Genomic DNA, 19,922 nt, shown 5'->3' on the forward strand with positions numbered 1-19,922 from the left:
TGACTCTACCCAATTTGTACTCTGCATGTGTAATGTTTTATGGCACGCGTCACTCACCAGATTTGAATTGCGCTGGCGAATCATTTTCATGTTGTCGTTTATCTCTGTCAACAAGTGTACTTCTTATTGGAAAGAATGAGAAACTTTCAGCTTTATGACATCTTGAAAGAATATTTTTCACCTGACAATTTTAACTGCAGGGAGCAAACTGAAATGCGATGAGAAGTGCGGATTGGGTAGTGACCCTGCACTCTCATTTGGTCACAGAATTTGGGGCTTGATGGGAATCGTCCCATTAGCCGTGATGGCCAGTCCTCTCCTGGTGCCACTCTGACTGAGTAATGGCACAGAGTCCCAACATCATCAATTGCTAGCTCTTTATAGGAATTCTCCACCCAAACATTATATTTTTTAATATGTTACCCCATGTAGTTGGTACTGATGGGGGACAATTACCTTCAATCTAATGTTTCCACACCGAATAGAGATAGCAGAGTTTCTGACATAATAGGCATTTACAGTGACCAATGTTAGAAAATGGCAAACAATATGAAAATGTCCATGTCAAAAAAGTCACTTTTTATTCATGTTGCATAACTCGCATGTCAGATCATCCACCATCTCAATGTCCGAAATGCACAATTTTGTTAAATTAATAACTTCTGGAAAATTTGTGAAAGAAAATGGAACACACTGAGTTCATGAATGAGCACTTGACTTGGAACAGCCGCCTCCTCGCCCATTCCAGTAACGGCAGATTCATTGGCTCTCATTGGACTTTACGTGATATCAACAGTGAGAGATGTGTAAAACAAAAATGAAAAGTTCACCCGTGTAGTTTTACGGCCTGCTGCTAAATAATCCCAGAGTACTCCAGTTGTGGTTATGAACGTAACGACGTGTGGCAGGACCTACAGTTCAAATGTCTCTTTTGCGTCTGAGTGCAAGGCGCCCATTCTACCAGGAACTTTTGTTATCTCCATTTTACATGAATACAGGAGATTAAAACATTTTTGGCCACAAACTGTATGGAGTGAGTAAGATAATACAACATATTTTTCGGTGGAATATTCCTTTAACTGGTACAGGTGACAACCCATGGCACCACCTGATAACAGAAAACTGGCACCATGACCCATTATTGTTTCTGCTTGGTGGCGGCCTTTACCTTGCTGCCCTCTGAAAACTACTTCATGCCAGCAGCTGCCCTTATTCTCATCAAAAAGCTTTTTTTTTTTGTTTAGAATATAGAATTACCGAGTAAGGTTGATGATTATGATAAAATCATTTGATAAGACCCCAGGACAGTAAAGCTTTGTGAGCTCTGTTAGCTGCACAGTTCTAATCTCAAGTGTAATCTCAAGCCCTTTGGTTACAGAATTACAGCCGTAACGCTGCTGCGGTGCCCCCACTCTTCTACATCGGAATGCCCTCTGGGTATGGAGGACTAGTCATGACCTTATCGTCCTCCTATAGACGAAACTCAAATGAATAAGTGCTCCAAAATTATCTGTTAATTTAATTCTAAATTATTGTGTAATATTCCAATCAATAGTCTTCCATTAAAGAAATAGTTAATAAAATTTATGGATGGATAATCTTCCATGCATAGGCATCATCGCTGATTGTAAGTGAAGGCAGTGGGGTAGGGAAGGGTCATCATCATATCTTATCATGCTACTGCTGTATCCAGGTAAGCGTGGTGTCATTAACATCCTTAAGATCTTCATCGGTACATGTAGGGCCTCAGGAACATTCATGGAGAATGTGGTCCATTGTTTGGGTAGGCTCACCACAGGGACATTCAGCACTTGTTTTGAAGCCCCATCTAACCAGGTTGTCCCTTGTTTTGCCCACCTTTGACCTAGCTCGGTTAAGCATGACCCAGTCTTAACAAGAGAGGGATGTTCCATTGGGTAGATGCTCTTGAGGTGTAGGAAGAGCTTCATTGGGAGGGCTACAGTCAGTCTCTCGCCACCTCTCAAGCCTATGTTTTGTAGACTGCTTTGGATTAAGGGGTTCCACTGTGGCGAAGCTCTGACGAGACGGTAGTTGGTGATTTACCTCCTGGTGTTGCTTGAACCTTTCTACTCTTGAACTACTTTCTCGTTGTATATGGGGATGTGTGATCCTGGCCAGCCTGTATAAAGCAGGAAGGCATATTGTTAGCAATGTTCTGGTGATGATTCAGCATGCACTGTTTAGCTCAGGCTCAACCTTGTTGGCATGGGTTGACCTAGTCCACACTGGCTGGGCCACTCTGATTGGCCAAAGGCCCAGCCATTCAACTCATTGGATATGAAATTTTCTGTTAAATTTTGTAATTGATTTGGCATTCGTTATTTTACCTTTCCTTCAGTTTCAAAGTGGCATGTCAAATCCCATTGGTTTACTGAATTTTCAATGAATAAATAAATGGGGCTTTGTTATGGTGTACGTGTAAACTGATTGGTAGCAGTCATTAGACAGTTAACAGAACCTTAAGTTGCTTAATTGAATATCATCGACGAGCACCAAGAGATAGCTTCTTATTTTGAGGGACTACTACTGACATGGTAAACAAAAATATCAAGGTTTTTCATAAAGCTTTGTTTAGCTACAGGATATGGAATAAATATCCAGGATGCAGAATATGCAGTGTTTCTCCAACAAATTAACAGAAAGGTGGAAACTAGACAGAGAAAATGGTCATCTCTTTTGGAGGTGCTTGACAGCTGCCCTGTGGTCATTTTCCCTAATGGTAAGGCTCTGGTGCGAGTAATGGTCGCACTACCAAGTGCAACTTGCAGCATTAAGTTTTTTCATGCCCAAATCAGATCAAGATGCGTTTGAGACCAGCAGTGCCATCAGTTTTCTTTCAGCAACTTGACTATCTTATTTTTTTGAGCATGATCTTGCTAAAAATTGAGATAATGACAAAATCATCGACTAGTTCAATCTGAAACCCTGATGCCTGTGTCTGGCATAAAACTTTACAGGAGAAGTAGGGGCTCATTGTGTGTGTGTGTGTGTGTTGGCTGTGGCACAACAACGTTTGATTGCCTTGACTAATTGTTGATCAACTTTTGCAATGTCCTAATAATTTGGTTATGTGAATGTACCACAGTATGAATAGATGTATTTTTTGGAAAAGTGCCCCGATATATCCTACTAAAAACTCGAACAACCTATTTTTTTTTTTTTTTTCAAAGGCCCACCCTAAAATCTATTCCTGGCTATGCCCGTGATTGAAGGCAGTATCATTAGGTACTTCGAGACCAGCAAAATCAGCAGCAGCTTCTTTCATAGAAACGGTTAACGGCCATGGTTCTTTTCGGTCAGCATTCATCAAAACTTAGAAACAGGCAGCAGTGCTGCAATTGCCCCAGAATGGTTTCTATTGAGCTCTACAAAAGCGTCCATTCATTCGCGTCTTTTAAAACTGAGGTTAGTTTTCTCAGTAGGTTTCTGTTTAGAAGCATTCAGGTGTCTGTCAATCAGAAACCATCCAACTTCTGAACACACTGCAAAGGGGGCGGGGTTTATTTCCGAGGCATACAGTCATGTACAACAGACACGCCCACATCCCCTGATTCACGCTTCTACAGGTGCGACCACGATCTGAATCTGGAATGATAATGGCTGGATGTGACTGTATGAATGGGTTGCACGTTAAACCCTTAACTTATTCTGCTACACTTCGACATAAACTGGGGTTGTTGGGGTTAGATTAGGACACAACCATCTGCCGTGTTGGTACTGAGTGCAAAGCCAAAGCTTGAACAGTGGCAATGAGAGGGAATCACGCTTTCAACTTAAGAGCCTCAGCCGGTTTAAGTTGTCTTATTAGATTTCGTATGCTCGAATAAGTTATAAAACTGCCTTATTATTAGCGATATATGATCTGCGCTTGTCTGCTATATGGTTTATCGTCGCTGGCTGTCCTGTATTAACCTAATCTACACGTACCGTGTTCACGCAATCAAACGAGTGCAGAAATCGATTTTAACATCCCGTCCAGGATTCTTCTTGCCGCTGCCGTGTCCCGCTCCTGGCACTGCGACCTTGAATTGGTTTAAGTGGACCTGCCACCGTTCTTTTAAAATTCTCCGGTTACCCCGCCAAAGTTTGTCAAATTTCAATTACGACTGTAAATCAAGGATGCGTGTAGCAGCTCCAGGATTGGCTCCGACTAGAGACAAAAGGGCAGAACAATGCCGACAAAATATACTCAAATTGTGTGTGCTTCTTTTATTGTAAGCGTATGGACAAATATTTTTATGAAATGCAAATATTTACATATTTATATACATTTCCTCTATAAGTTCTCTCAGTCCCACTCTTTTTCTTTGTGAGTGCCCTCTGTCTCACCAGCCGGATTCCAATCTCCATTTTCCTTTCGGTTCCCGTCGCTACAGAAACGGCGACGCAACAACATTTGCGCTCAGGCACGTCTGTTCCTCCATTCTTCCTGCTTAATTTGCCGACTTTCTGCTCGCAATGTCAGTAAATCATATCCGAAATCAGAAGAAAATGCACCGGCAAAGGGATTTGTCCCGCATGGGTAAATCCAAGCGCAGAGTTCTGGTCGCCCCATCCATGAACGCAAGGGATCCGTTCGGAGAGCCCATGTGGCCGTTAGGGATCAGTAAACTCGCACGTGTCCCTGAAAAGAAGGGTAACTCATTCGGGACCCCTGGATCTGAAGGTAGTCACGGCTCCCAGGAAGTTCAAAGACCTGTGTGTAGTTCAGACAGAAGCAGCAGCAGCCCCCATGAGTCTGCAGATTCGGAATACCAGCAATGGCTGAAGCAGCGCAGAAAGCTAAGAGGGGAGCTGGACAGCATGGGGGACCTGAAGGGATGGCTGCAGAACAAACCACAAGTCACTGAGATGGAGACAGCGGTAATGGACAGGATGGAATTGGAGAAAAATGCAAGGGATGCTGCAAGGGCAATTCAACATGGCAGTGCCACCCCACTCTCATCCGTAAGTCTCTGCTTCCTCTTTAACGATGGGGTTATTATACACTCTTAAAAATGATAGTTCTTTAATGCCATTTTATGTTTTTTTACTGGGCTGTATAGTTCTATTGTTTTACAAAGTTTTCTTTTCATATGATGTTGGTTCTTTGTGCTTTGAAAAACTTCCTGAAATGTAGAGAAAATGGCATCTTTAATGTATGGTAGGCTACCTAGCAGGATAATCTCAGATTAAGAAAACCTAAATTTAGCCTGTGTTACTGTATGAATCCGGCAAAAGTCCACCAGAATCATGACCCATTAATCTGCCACCATCTATTTATCGAGTACTAGGGTGTTGTACCGTGTTGGCCATTATGGATGTAGTGAGAAGTCAAGCAAAATTACACCTTTTGATTGGCTAACTAAAAAGATTACAATATGTGAGCTTTCGAGGCAACTCGGGCCCCTTCTTCAGGCAAGATATAAACTTAAAAAAGGGGCCTGAGTTGCCTTGAAATTTCACATATTGTAATCTTTTTAGTTAGCCAATCAAAAGGTGTCATTTTGCTTGACTTCTCACTACATCTATTCATGGTCATTTACTGTATGAAGCCTGTTACAGGGTCATGTGGATGGGTGTTTTGGAAGACAACATTGGTTCCCCTATGGCTTCACTCTGAAGAACCACATTTTCCTCTTTATTCTGAACAATGTACTTCTTGCTACTCTGATAATACTTTAAGGAGGGAGTGGCCCCTTCTTTCTCTGCTAATACTGTGTGTACAGTTATTTCAGTAATTTTTTTCTGGACCCATTTTATCAAAGACAAGGGTGGCAGGTAGCAGAGCCTTGCCCAGCAACACTGAATTCAAGGCCAGGTTCAAGACAGGACGCTATAGTGCACTGTGTGGGACACCATCTCACATTCTGGGTCACTTTAGAGAGGCAAACCAAGCCAATGTGGCAGGAAAGAACCTCTAACATGGAGACAATGCACAAACCTTGCACAGGCAGTGACTTGGCAGGAATTTGAAACTAGGGTTCTAGGGGTCTCATTTATAAAACTTGGTATGGATTCAAGCATGACAAAAATGGGAAAATGAAAACAAAATCTGTTTTATGAAACCTGATGTATGCACACTTCTGTGTAATTTACCCTTTATAAATCACAATCATCTTGTAAATATGTGTAAAGGGAATGCATCTCAAACCCTGCCCACTTTGCCACACTGAAACAACCATATATGGACTATGCTAATGAACCTCATACATATGCAATCACAATGCAGCAGACCTTCACTGGCGGGTAGGGCAGCCTCACTTCTGATGCATTGAGTCCTATGCTGCCCTCTGCAACTGAGCACACAAGATCACGCACGGCATTATAGCTCCTCTCTTCTGCGTTCTGGGGTTCTGGCAAAGGTGTAAGGTGCCAGTGTCTGAGCGGGTAGCCACTATCACCCGTCCCATGTAAAGAGGTGACTACAGGCCATATGAAAAGCTGATAACTCGGCCAGTTACTTTACTAACAAGACAGCCACTACGCATATCACCAAAGTCATCTGTCAAAGCTACTTCGCCTCAAAATAAATGAATCGCGGGCAGACCCAGGCCATGGGTACATGTTTGTCAGTCTCATCTTCGCATCACAGATGACTTGCGTGTTAAAGGAATGTCCTTGCTTACGGTTATCAAAAACCGCTTCATTCTTGCTGCTGCTCTGATTGCAATATGAGTGCAATAAAATGCCCCAAATACATGAGGAGAATCAGACACAAACTGGATGTAGTGCCTTGCCAGTTGGTTAATGGCTACCAGCACTGCAAACATGATGGAGTGAAGCTCAGCTGAGATATCTCTGACCTGTCAGCCAGTTCACTAAGAAATAACAATAGGTAGCTGATATAAACTAATGAGAAAAAAAACAAAGTTCTTCAGTGAAAACACGCAGAATTGGCCATCTTATAAGGGAACTAAAATAGAGTCTGTACATCACATTCATCGACTTTGAAGTGTAATGTGTTTGTGATGTTGTGATTTCCCTACTTGATCAAGGGTGTCGTCATTTCCCAGTTTTTCCAAAATATCGCGTATGCAGGGATCAGAGTTGCCGTAAATATGCTCACGTTCTCCCATCAAGTTTTGTGTGTAAAGTTCTGTATGCACATTTTGGGCCACCTTTTGTGTGTACACATGGTTTATAAATGTGACCCCAGAGCTGTGAGGCAGTAGCACGAAGTGCAAAGTCACAGTGGCCACCTTTATAGCAATTAAAAGAAAAAAAAAAAACGTTTGGATTTCACTTTCTGTAAATTTTATTGCCTTACAGATTTAATTTTAAATGGATAAATTTGGCATTTTTTGACCATTTAATCTACTCTCAATAATAACCCATAATGACAAAGCGAAAACATGTCTTTAGAAAGCTTAGCAAACTGATTAAAAATCAAAACCTGAAATCTTCCATTTGTGTTCATATTCAGAGCCTTTACTGTGGCTCTCCTGTTTGCTTTACTTCTCCTTGAGATGTCTTAAGAACTTGATTGGTGTCCCCCTGTAGGGCAAACATGGCACAATTATCTATTTAAAATGAAAACTTCAGCACAATAAAATGTGCAGAAGATCAAGGGGTCTGAATACTTTCTGAATCCACTGTATGGAATGAAAGATGAATTTTATGTGACCAGCCCTAATCCTGGCCTTAACGTTAACCCCTAATCAAAGTGCAGCATATTTAACAAAGCAATACCATAATAAACAGGAAGCTATGTTACATTTGTTTGATTTTTTGTATGGAAACGTTTATAAAAGACACCTTTCACTCTTCAAGCATAAACTTACACTGACTGGCCAATTTATTAATTACACTTTGCTAGTACACATTTGCTTGCATCCCCTTTTGCCTTCAGAACTGCCATAATTCTTTGTGGCATTGATTCAACAAGGTACTGGGAATATTCCTCTGAGATTTTGGTCCATATTGACATGACAGCCTCACGCAGTTGCTGCAGATTTAATCACCTGGACATCCATGTTGCGAATCTCCTGTTCCACCACATCCCAAAGATGCTCTGTTGGATTGAGATCTGGCGACTGTGGAGGCCATTTGAGTCCAGTGAACTCATTGTCATGCTCAAAAAGACAGTCTGAGATGATCTGAACTTTGTCACATGGCATGTTATCCTGCTGGAAGGATCATAAAAGGATGGACATCCTCAGCAGCAACACTCAGGTAGGCTGTGGCACTTAAATGATGTTCAGTTGGTACTAAGGGCCCCAAAGTGTGCCAAGAAAATATCCTCACACCATTACACCACTACTAGCACCAGCCTGAACCATTGATACAAGGCAAGGTGGATCCATGCTTTCATGTTATTGACACCAAATTCTGACCTACCATCTGAACATCACAGCAGAAATCGAGATTCATCATGGCAGGCAACATTTTCCCAATCTTCTATTGTCGAATTTTGGTGAGCCCATGTTGAATTGTAGCCTCAGTTGCTTGTTCTTCGCTGACAGGAGTGGCACCTGGGTGTGGTCTCCTGCTGTTATAACCCACCTGCATGAAGGTAAGTTCAACGTGGTCTTTGTACAAAGATGCTCTTCTGGTTGTAACAAATGGCTATTTCAGTTACTGTTGCCTTTCTATCTGCTCAAACCAGTCTGGCCATTGTCCTTCAACTTGGATAGTTTCCCTTTTTTGGACCATTCTCTGTCCGAAACCATAGAGATGGTTGTGGGTGAAAATCCTAGTAGATGAGCAGTTTGTGAAATACTCCGACCAGCCTGTCTAGCACCAACAACATGCCATGTTCAAAGTCACTTCAGTCACCTTTCTTCCCCATTCTGATGTCCTTTATGAACTTTAGTGTCTGGATGACTAAGTGCATTGAGTTGCTTTCATGTGATTGGCTGATTTCTATTTGTTTTAACAAGCAGTTGAATAGGTGTACCTAATAAAGTGGCCGGTGAGTACATTTTTACAGTAGCAGCATATATTCTGTACACTCTTGGAGACATCATCACTACATATGAAGGCAGTTGTGATAGGAGCACTGGGTGGATAGGACATACTGTATGATATACTCATTCATTGACCTTCTTAATATTGCTGAATATAGGGTCTCTCCACAAGGCTATCTACTTGAAACCGACCCACAGTCCTCAGACACCACAGGCATGAGTTATTAAAGAATGAGTGATGCACGAGTGCCACCAGTTCAGTCATTTGTCTGACACTGTAGGCGTTTCGCTGACATTCTCTAGTCTTGTCTCTCTTACAGATGGCTGGTGGTTCGTCACACAAGAAGCCCCGGTGGCTCTCTACTCCGACTCCTGAGATTCGCACTCCCTCTCCTCACGGCATGACTATAGTGCAGCGCTACTTGAGGAGGACACGCCTGCGTTTGGTGGACCTATTCCAGCACCTTGACAAAAGCAAAACTGGCCAGGTGTCCAGGGAGGACTTCCGGAGGATCATCAGAGAGGTATGGAAATGTAAAGCCTAACGGTGGTACAGTGCACAGTTTTCATAAATTAGACTTATAGGACAAATATTGACAAAAGCGGGCCATTCGGTCCAATATAGCACGCCTAAAATTGACAAAATATCGCTCAGTAAGATTCCCTATCCTTAAAAAGGAAAGAATGTGTATTCATGTTCAATTCACAACTATTTTGTTTTTCAAATATAACTTAATTTCTAATTTGCCAAATGCTAGGTGATGGGCAGTGCCAACATACAACTCATACTCTTATTAAGATATCTGGCAGTGCCTTTATGCAGTTCACACCCCTAAGCAGTGCCTATTGATTAGATTACCTTTTACTTGCTGGATTTTTCTCCAATCAATAGAGCAAAATAAGCTAAATAATTCATACAATTAAAATAATGATGCCTATATAAATTAAATTTGTTAAATACAATCCACACTGTTCGGTTCAGCTTTATGCTGGATGAAGGGCAGTGCCCAATGTTGCTTACAACTGCTAGTGTGCTGTTTGCCTTCCTAAGTAGCGTGCACTCATTTGACTGCCTTTTCCTTTTTAAATGCCACTAAAAACACAAACCCATTCACAGAAAAGAGGATAGTGCCTACTGTAACTGTAAACGCCACTCTGAGCAGGGTGATGCTCACTGGCTATGAAAATCTGACACTGTGAGCTTTATTTATTTTTTATTTTTTTAATGGACTGGGTAAAGGACAGTGCCCTTATAAAAGACAAGGTGTGACATTAGGGTAAACGGAAGTCCTATTCACTCTTTGGCACTGCCCACATTATAGTGGACAATCTGAGCCATGTGTTCAGGCCCTTTCACTTTCTGCATATGTTTATTGCATTATGGATTTCATTTTTAATGGATAAATTTGACATTTGTGCCTGTTGATCCACATTTAAAAGCCTGTAATGACAAAGGGAAAAAGCATGTTTTCAGAAAGGTTTACAAATCTATTAAAAGCTAAAAACTGAAACCTGTTATTCTTAGAGGTATTCAGACCCTTAGTTCAGTACTTTGTAGAAGCCCCTTTGGCAGCAACTCCAGCTTCAAGTCTTCTTGGGTAAGTCTCTGCCAGCTTTGCACACTTGGATTTGGTCAACTGATCCCATTCTTCCTGGCGGAATGGGAAATGGATGGAAAGTGTCTGTTAATTGCCATCTTCAGGTCTCTCCACAGATGTCCTAATTTAATTCTGGCCTCTGGCTGGGCTACTCAAGGACAGTCAGAGTCTTGTCCAGAAGCCACTCCAGCATTGTCTTAGGTGTATGGTATTGTCACCCCAGTCAGAGATCATCTGCACTCTGCAGCAGGTTTTCTTTAAGGACTTCTTTGTATGTAGCTGCCCTTAGCCTTCTCTCAGCTCTGACCAGACCCCCTTGTCTCTGCTGCTGAGAAGCACCCCCATGGCATGATGCCGTCAACCCACCATGCTTCACTGTTGGGATGGTATTAGGCAGGTGATGGTCGTGCCTAGTCATTACCAGACATAGTGCTTGGAGTTCTGTCCAAAGAGTTCAATCTTTGTATAATCAGACCTAAGAATATGACTTTTACCCAGAAGTGGCTTCCATCTGGCCACTCTAACATAAATGCCTGATTGACAGAGCGCTGCTCAGATGGTTGTTCTTATCCTAGCAGAGGACATTAAAACCTCTGTTAGAGTGGCTATTAGGTTCTTGGTCATCTCCCTGATCACGGCTCTTCTTTCCCAGTTGATTAGTTTGGCCAGACAGCCAACTCTAGGAGAGTTCTGGTGGTTCTGAGCTTCTTCCATTTCACATATATTGAGGCCACTGCATTCCTGGGAACACACACTGCTTGAGAAATGGCTTTATACCCTTACCCTGACCTTTGACCTCACCACACTTTTATCATGGGAGGGTCTACAGTGAGTTCTTGGACTTCATGGCTTGTTTTTTTGTCCTGATATGCAGTGTGAATTATGGGTACCTTCTGTTCTCTGAACGAAGTCCAGTCAATTCAGTTTGTCACAGGTAGACTCCAGTCAAGTTGTAGACACACCTCAAGGAGAACTGAAGCAAACCAAAGGGCACAAATACTCAAATGAATGAGAGATTTCAGTTTTGGATTTTTTAATAAATTTGAAACTCTTTCTGAGAACATTTTCACTTTGTCATTATGGTTAATTGGGCGTAGACTAATGTGCAAAAATGGCAAGTGTAACCTTTTAAAATGAAATCAACGACACAGTGAAGAGTGCACAAAGTGAAGGGGTCTGAATACTTGCTGGATCCACTTTGCTCCCCCAGCTAATGTACTCTGCCCATGTAAGGCCGTATCTCACATTAGGGGGTCCATGTCCAAGTGACACTGTTTAGCCACAGCACCCACACTGCCTCACAGTCCAGCCACACACAGCCACATGGCTCATACAGTTTAACAGACCTGCCCTTACGCACTTTAAGATGTTATCAAGGTGATGGGCAGTCGCCATGTCAAATTCTTACACGTAGCTGAGTAACTAGGGGCTGTTTTAAAATAATGATCACCGTGAAACTGAAATTCTGACTTTTTCTTTTCCTAATTACAAAAAAACAAACCAAATAACAGGTAGGAATCCCCTTGAGTGACAAACATGTGGATGAGTTGATTGTGGCTTTAAGCTCCAAAGAAGGCGACTCTGTCAACTACAGGGATCTGGTGACTGGACGAGATATGTGGATTCTAGAAGCTCGAGTGGATTTGAAACAGCAGATGAAAGGTAAAATGAATAAGAAAGAACATATGGGGTGGCCGGGCACTGGTCCGAGCTGCTGCCTGACTGGGTTTGGATTCCATACCAGTAATTGTCTGTGTGGAGTTGCACATTTTCTGGGTGTTTTTAGATTTCCCTTCTTGATGTCAAGGATGCACATATAATTCTGGCAACTCTGAATCAGTGATGTGCGGTTATGTGAGTCTTTCCTATCCAGGGCTGATTCCTCCTCTGTGCCCAGCAAGAATGCTCTCCAGCACCCATACAACCTTGGCCAAGTTGGATGGGGTCAAACAATATATAAACATCTGCCGTCTGTATCCTGTCTTTCTGCTTCCTTTCAAATGATCCTACTTCAGATGTCCCATAGGTGTGATTTGTGTTAATAATTCATGTAAATTAAATACCCCCACCGTGTTCCCACGGGTCACACTTTGGTGAAGTCTGTGTATGGTATGGCATAATTCTGAGATGCTTTCCCCCTTTTCTCATCCTAAACAGAGAAAATGACTCAGGAGACAGAATTTACAGGAGTCTGGCCATCTCCCAGCAGGCAGTGGGAGCACCAGACTGTCTCCCCCAGTACACCATTCAGTTACAGCACTGAGTATCGCAGCTCCCCAAGCTCGTTTCTAGAGGTCCCATCCCCAAACCTTGAGGAGAGCCGGCCTTTGAGCTATGAGGACATGGAGGAAATTGGCAAGTGGGACCGGGAGCGCAGAAGAAGAGAAAATGTGAGTACACCACCATAGCTGGAGTCAAGAAGTTAGCGCTGAGAAGGATCGTGAGTGTCAAGTACCATGTGTGGCTAATAAACCCTTATTATAAACTGATCCATCAGTCAGTTTTACATAACCTAAACAAAGTATTCACCCCCTTGGTAGTTTTCACATTTTGTTGTTATACAACATTGAATCTCAATGGATTTCATTTGGCTTTCTTCAAAAAAAGACCCTTTAATGTCAAAGTGAAAGCAGTTTTTGCAAAGTGATCTCAATTAATTACAAATATAAAACAGAAATGTATTGATCACATAAATATTCATCCTCTTCATATTAGTATTCCGTTGCTGCACCTCTGTCAGCCATGATAGCCTCAAGCCCGTGTGTATGGGCCTCTCTGTAAGCTTCTCTGCCAAGCTGCTCCAGCTCTTTCAGGTTGCATTGTGATCATGAATGAATGCACTTTTCCAAGTCTACCCACAACTTCTCAGCTGGACTGAGATCTGGACTCTAACTCGGCCACTTTGGTACATCAATGTTGTGGTTTTTTTTTTTTGAAGACATTCATTTGTAGCTTTGGCATTTATCCTTGGGGGACGTTGTCTTGCTGGAAAACACATTTTCACCCAAGACTTTGCCGGTTTCTTACCAACTACATTGGGTTTTCCTCCAGGATTTCTCTGTGTTTTGCTGCATTCATCTTCACCTCTACCTTCACAAGCCTTCCTGGGCCTGCTGCAGAGCAACTTCCCCACAGCATGATAGTGTGCTTTTGAAAATGTGCAGTGCTCAATTTTGGTCTCATCAGACCACAGAACCTTCTTCAGGCTGACCTCAGGGTCTCCATTGTGTCTTGTGTTGAAATGTCATGTGTGTTTTTTGCTTTCTCTTTAATACTATCCTGCGGTCAACATTGTAATACAGTACAATACAATTTATTTCTGTATAGCCTAAAATCATACAAGAAGTGCCGCAATGGGCTTTAACAGGCCCTGCCTTTTGACAGCTCCCCAGTCTTGATTCTCTAAGAACCCTTGTAGGGAAAAAATGGAAGAAACCTTGGGAAAGGTAGTTCAAAGTGTTACCCTTACCAGGTAGGCTGGGCGTGCAGTGGGTGTTAAAAAAGTGGGGTAAATACAATACACAGAGCAGAACACAAGTAATCATCACTACAATGTAATAGTGCAACAGAAATCTTACAAGTACAGAGCAGAATTCAACAGTAGATGACATCCCATAATATGATTTGGATTTCTTTAGAGGCCTGGAGACCTCGGCCATCAAGCTGCCCCCCCCCCCTATTGGCCATTCCACAGCTGAGACAGTGCTGGGTCAGCCAATCCGATGAAAGAACCTCTCTACCTGACAGTTCCTGCAATCCTCCATCACAGATGACTTTAACTTAGGCAGGCAAAACAACTTGGCAGGTGAGCCATGGCACCAAGTGCCACATTTGAGCACCTAGAAGAGAAACAGAGTAGGTGAGAGTTAGTAACAAATTAGAACTATCATATGACTTATGTTTTAGTGCTAATGACTAATAACAAAAATGCAGTCTGTACAGTTAATCAGCAGCTCTAGTCAGGGTATGCTAAACTGAAGTAGTGAGTCTTCAGCTGGGATGTGAAAGCTGAGACTGAAGGACATCTCTTATGGTAGCAGGCAGACCAGTCCACAGTTTCGGGGCCCTGTAACTAAAACATTGTTGTCAGCAGAGTCTCTCCAGTCTCTGCCAGCATAGCTTGTAACTCCTTCCGAGTTCTCTTTGGTTTCTCAGTGGCCTCACTAGTCTTCTTATATGAGCACTCAGTTTTTGTGGACGACCTGCTCTCGGTAGATTTACCAACTGTGCCACATTCTTTACTTTTCTTTTTGACTGATTTAGCTGGACTTCAAGGGATAGGTCGGTGACTTGGAGATTTTCTGGTCTCCATCCCCTGACTTGTGCTTTTCAGCCACCTTTTCATGGAGTTGCTTGGAGTGTTCTTATGTCTTTGTTGTTTAGGTTAGACCACCATACTGACCCACCACAATTTTAACCTTCCAGATAAAGTGCATTTAGGCTACTCAAGTGAAAGTGCAGGCAGGTGACCTCCAGTGGCTTCTAAAATCAACTGACGTGCAGAGTCATACTAAAGGGGCTGCATACTTAAGTGATCGACTTTGTTGTCGTGTCGTCGGACTTGCGGCCACATGTCTTTGACACTCGGGTGTAGACAGGGGCGGAGCTGTCAAATGATTACCACCTGGTGGTGAGTTGGCTTCGATGGTGGGGGAGGATGCCAGTCAGGCCTGGTAGGCCCAAACATGTTGTAAAGGTCTGTTGGGAATGTCTGGCAGAGTCCCCTGTCAGAAGTAGCTTCAACTCACACCTCCAGCAGAACTTCGACTACGTCCCGAGGGAGGTGGGGACATTGAGTCCGAATGGGCCATGTTCCATGCCTCAATTGTTGAGGCAGCTGACCGGAGCTGTGGCCACAAAGTGGTTGGTGCCTGTCGTGGCGGCAATCCTCAAACCCGTTGGTGGACACCAGTGGTGAGGGATGCTGTCAAGCTGAAGAAGGAGTCCTACCTAACCCTTTTGTCCTGTGGGACTCTGGAGGCAGCTAATAGGTACCGGCAGGCCAAGCGGAATGCAGCTTCGGTGGTTGCTGAGGCAAAAACTCGGGCGTGGGAGGAGTTTGGGGAGGCCATGGAGAACAACTTTCGGACGGCTTCGAAAAGATTCTGGTCCACCGTCCGGCGTCTCAGGAGGGGGAAGCAGTGCAGTGTTAAAGCTACTTAACAAAAGAGCAGAAGATTAATAAAAAATAAATCATGGAGCAGAATAGAAAAATTGGCAAGGGCCTACATATCCTTGGGCACCTGATTAAAAGTAGCAGTTTATAGCTTTGTGTGGAGACATCTGCGATGTTTTTGATCCTTGAAATGTGTGTTTAGATGAATGTGTGATCTGGGGGCCTTAGAGGAAGAACTGTTGTCGGGCACACAGAAGATCCCAGGTATGGAATACAGCAGATTAGCGGAGTGTTATGGGCTGCAGCTGACACAAATATTAAGGGGTACAACTGGCATGAAGGTATGGAGGATTTGGAGTATGTTAGCATGAAATGTGCTGGAGATGAAGTTGAGATAGAATGTGATGGGCCTTTTGTTTGGATACAGTACAGCCCAGATGATCTGCTCATAGCCAAAGCCGGCTCATTTGGGGATGCACTTGAGGAATACACAACATATGGAGGGTTTTTTCAGATGCTGGAAGATCTGGGGGCCTGTTGTAATACAGCTTTTTTGGGTGTGCTGTATGTCACTCAGAAAAGAAATGCGACTAACAAGTGGCTTAATTGCAGGAAACTTTGGGGCACACTTCCCCTTGGGAAATGTAGATTAAATTGCAAGGCGCATTCAGTTTGGCAGTATAGGAGGAATGGAGCTAATGTGACATTAAATGCACAATTGACGATAAAGCTAGTGTGGTGCTCAGACTCCTTTCCCACAAGTCCATCCATTTTCTTTCTCCACAGAGAAGCACCAGTCACTTGGAATGGCTTGAACAATGTCGGGTAGTCAGGACGGGCACCCCTGCCGTGGATAGTCACAGCCTGCCTTCCACAATGAAAGGAGATAGCGGAGACCGTGTGGACATTTACCGCCGGCAGTGCTTTCGGGAATATAGTGACATTCTGCAGTTGTGTCAGAATTATGGCATCCCACTGAGTGCACAACTCCTGGAGAGAGGTAATGTGGCAGATGAGGATGGACCTCCCAAGCAGGCCAGTATAAACATCTGTTGTGAAGTTTTACCAATGTATCATCTTTAACCAGATGTAGGTTTACTGTCTGTAATGTTAATTATAGAAGAATAATCAAAAGTATATCAGGAACAAGTTAGGACGGACACTGCAATGAAGGATGGTGCTTCTGTCAAAAGAGGAATGGGGCATGGTGGGCTGGGTGTTAGAAGGGGCGGAATTAAGAGAAATGGAGGTGGAGAAAAACCCTTACATATTCTGCAGACCTGGCGCTGACAGACAGGACATTACGTTCACAATGAAGTGTAGGAGAGCAACAAAAGTATTTTTATTCTCACAGCTCTGCTGCACCCAGGAGACAGGCTGCTGATGGATTCAGGTCACGTGCTTCCCATCCGGCAGCCAGGGACAAGTCCTGCGGTCCAACTATTCCGTGATGACAAGAGGACTCTTGCCAATGACTCTGAAGAGCACCTCCTGCCATCCAGCGGAAGACCCTCTGGAAGATCTCAGTCTGAGAGGTAAACAGTACTAGGAACTGTCATGAACATCAAATTCTAGAGTCTGCCATATGGGGGAAATGACACCATCTCTTCACAGGTGTCCATACCCACTTAAAAAATGTGTCAGCAAGGGTGGAAAGCTGATGCAACTGTCTACTGGTGCAGCCAGAATTAAAAGCAAAACAGACTGCTGGCTGACCTTTGAGGAGTACCAGGAAATCACCAGGTAAGTGAAGAGAGAGATTTGAATCTGCATTTTCAAGCAAGCTTGTCACCCAGTTTGTGAGTTTCGTTCTGTTTTATTCCACTGCAGCCATCTAAAGCCACACCAAAGCCTCCGTGCTGATCCCAATGCTTTCTGGCCAGGACAGCTCCTAGAGAATGTGCGACTGTGCTTAGCAGATGACCAGGCGAAATCCAGTGATGCCTTGTTTTACTCCACCAGACAGAATTCAGTAATCAATATGGCGACCCAGAGACAAAGCTGGCCGATTAGTGATCAGGGCTATGTGATCTGTGGTGACATTGACAGAAATAAGACTTACTCACTGGAGTAAGCTAAGGAGAAACTGGATACCACAAGGTGCTACCCTTAATAAACATCAGTGACAGTCCTATAGGCACCGTGTCTGTGTAATATTAGGTGAAAAGGGGATGTGGAGGGCGCTAAAATTTACTAAAATCTTTTTTTCCTGCTGGAAGAGGGGAGTCTTCAGTGTAACTAACGTGGGATGGTGCTGGAGTTGTTTATCAGCCAGAAGAGGTCGGGGGGTTCAGAAGGCAGAAGTGACAGATTCGGTGTTCATCAGTCAACCTTCTCTTCTGAAGAGGAGAGGTATTAGGTGATAGCGCCACCTTCTGACTTGGAGTAGAATTAACACTTGACAAGCCCTGGAGTTGTCTCAGAAGCATACGTGTGTGACGAGATACAACAGGAAAATAACCAAACAACAAATCAGTATAAAAACTGAAATATGTCCATAATTAGAAAGCTGTTGGCTTTTTCTTAGAAGGTCAGCACAGGTTGGACAGTGTGGAGACAAAGTCAGAGAGGCGAGATTGCATTGGTTTGGACATGTGCAGAGGAGAGATGCTGGGTAGATTGAGAGAAGGGTTCTAAGGATAGAACTGCCAGGCAAGAGGAAGAGAGGAAGGCCTAAGAGAAGGTTTATAGATGTGTTGAGGGAAGATATTCAGGTGATTGGTGTGACAGAGCAAAATGCAGAGGACAGGAAGATATGGAAAAAGATGATGCGCTGTGACGACTCTAACTGGAGCAGCGAGAGAATAATAATAAGAAGAAGGAGGATTGGGTGGGTCTGAGAATTTCACAGTCATGTGAAAAAGCAAGTAAACCCAGTGAAATGTTTTTATTCTTTTATAACAAATGTAGACATATCAAAATTGAATGTTCATTTAAACTATTTAAAGGGGTGATAAACAACAACAATGACACATTTACATTTTGTAGTCCTTTGAATTTTTTAAACAAACATTAATGCAAATTTCACCTATGGATAGAGTGAGTATACCCATACATGCATCACTACTGGAAATACCTCAAATTAGTGTTGGGTGTAAATGACTAGAACATCATTGGAGAAGGTCCGTCTAGAAGATCATCTACAAGTGCAGAAGACTTCAAACAACTGGCAACTTGTCCATGCCAGGCCACTACAGCCAGTTCCACCTGATGCTGAAAGAACTCTTAAAGAACCCCTTACCACTGTTGATGCCAATGTGCATGAGACTACTATTGGGAAGAGGTTGCACAAATTGGATCAACAAGAAGGAAACTAGAATGAACAGCAAGGTAAGACTTAAAGGTGTCTATGAACACCTAGGAAAAGACTGTGACTTTTGGAACAATGTGTTCTGGACAGATGAGGTAACTATATTTATTTGACCACAGTACCAGAAGATATGTTTGGTGAAAACCAATGATAGCATTTGACCAGAAGAACCTGATACCAAACTAGGCAACACGGTGGTGGAAATGTTATGATTTGGGGCTGCTTTGCTGTATCAGGGCCTGGGCAACTCACCATCATAGAATCCACTAGGTATTCTGCTCTTGAGGATAAGGTGAGGCCATCTGTCAGAAGATTGGAGCTCAACCACAAAAGGACTTTGCAACATGACACCAGAAATCCGGCATGGAATTGCTAAAAAGAAAGAAATGGCCAAGTCAAAGTCTGAGGGGGTTGGGTGTTAAAATGGGTTGTGAACACAAGACCTCCCTCAAACATGGAAAAGCTAAAGAATTATGTATGGAGGAGTGGGGAAAAACGTCCTTACAGTTAATGTCAGAGACTGCTAGACAGTTCCAAGAAACGCTGACTTCGGGTGGACAATACTGCTGTTACAGACAAGGATGAAAGTACTTCAGATACAAATCGCATATCTGTTAATTCTTCTTTGAATAATTTACTGGAAGGTCAAATTTGCATTGTTGTTTTTTTCCCCAAATATATCACCTTTTTCTATAGATGCTGTTTAAATGAATCAAGTCTTGATATTTCCACTCGATTGATGGTGTTACATGGTGCTATATTTCCCTATTATCATCCAATCAAGACTAAAAAAAAAAAAAGATTATTCGTGCCTGTCATCATGACGACCCCTGGATCCATTGATGGACACCAAAGGTAAGAAAAGATGACAAGCCGAAGAGAAAGGCCTAATGTGCAATGTTAGTGGACAGGGATCCAGAGGTGACTAATAGGAACCTGAAGGCCAAAAAAGTGGCAACTGCAAGTGAAAAGGTGGAATTTGATGGAGA

General features: G+C 43.1%; 1 protein-coding gene across 1 annotated transcript; it reads left to right on the top strand.

Annotated features, from left to right (window-relative positions):
• Nucleotides 1–4,326: 4,326 nt before the first annotated feature.
• LOC120541398 (EF-hand calcium-binding domain-containing protein 12-like) lies at nt 4,327–18,247 on the top strand. Its single transcript, XM_039772987.1, has 8 exons — nt 4,327–4,968; nt 9,230–9,433; nt 12,019–12,169; nt 12,665–12,897; nt 16,410–16,623; nt 16,978–17,158; nt 17,238–17,366; nt 17,454–18,247. The coding sequence occupies exons 1-8, from the start codon at nt 4,480–4,482 to the stop codon at nt 17,695–17,697; spliced, it is 1,845 nt and encodes a 614-aa protein (XP_039628921.1). The 5' UTR covers nt 4,327–4,479; the 3' UTR covers nt 17,698–18,247.
• Nucleotides 18,248–19,922: the final 1,675 nt, after the last annotated feature.

This window comes from Polypterus senegalus, chromosome 12, assembly GCF_016835505.1.
Source record: "Polypterus senegalus isolate Bchr_013 chromosome 12, ASM1683550v1, whole genome shotgun sequence".
Taxonomy (NCBI): Eukaryota; Metazoa; Chordata; class Cladistia; order Polypteriformes; family Polypteridae; genus Polypterus; species Polypterus senegalus.

Excerpts from the sequence above, each read along its gene's own strand:
- LOC120541398 (XM_039772987.1), top strand. The coding sequence starts at position 4,480 with ATGTCAGTAAATCATATCCGAAATCAGAAGAAAATGCACCGGCAAAGG. Across the intron at positions 4,969-9,229 it reads GTGCCACCCCACTCTCATCC|ATGGCTGGTGGTTCGTCACA; the intron begins GTAAGTCTCTGC and ends TCTCTCTTACAG. Across the intron at positions 17,367-17,453 it reads GAGTACCAGGAAATCACCAG|CCATCTAAAGCCACACCAAA; the intron begins GTAAGTGAAGAG and ends ATTCCACTGCAG.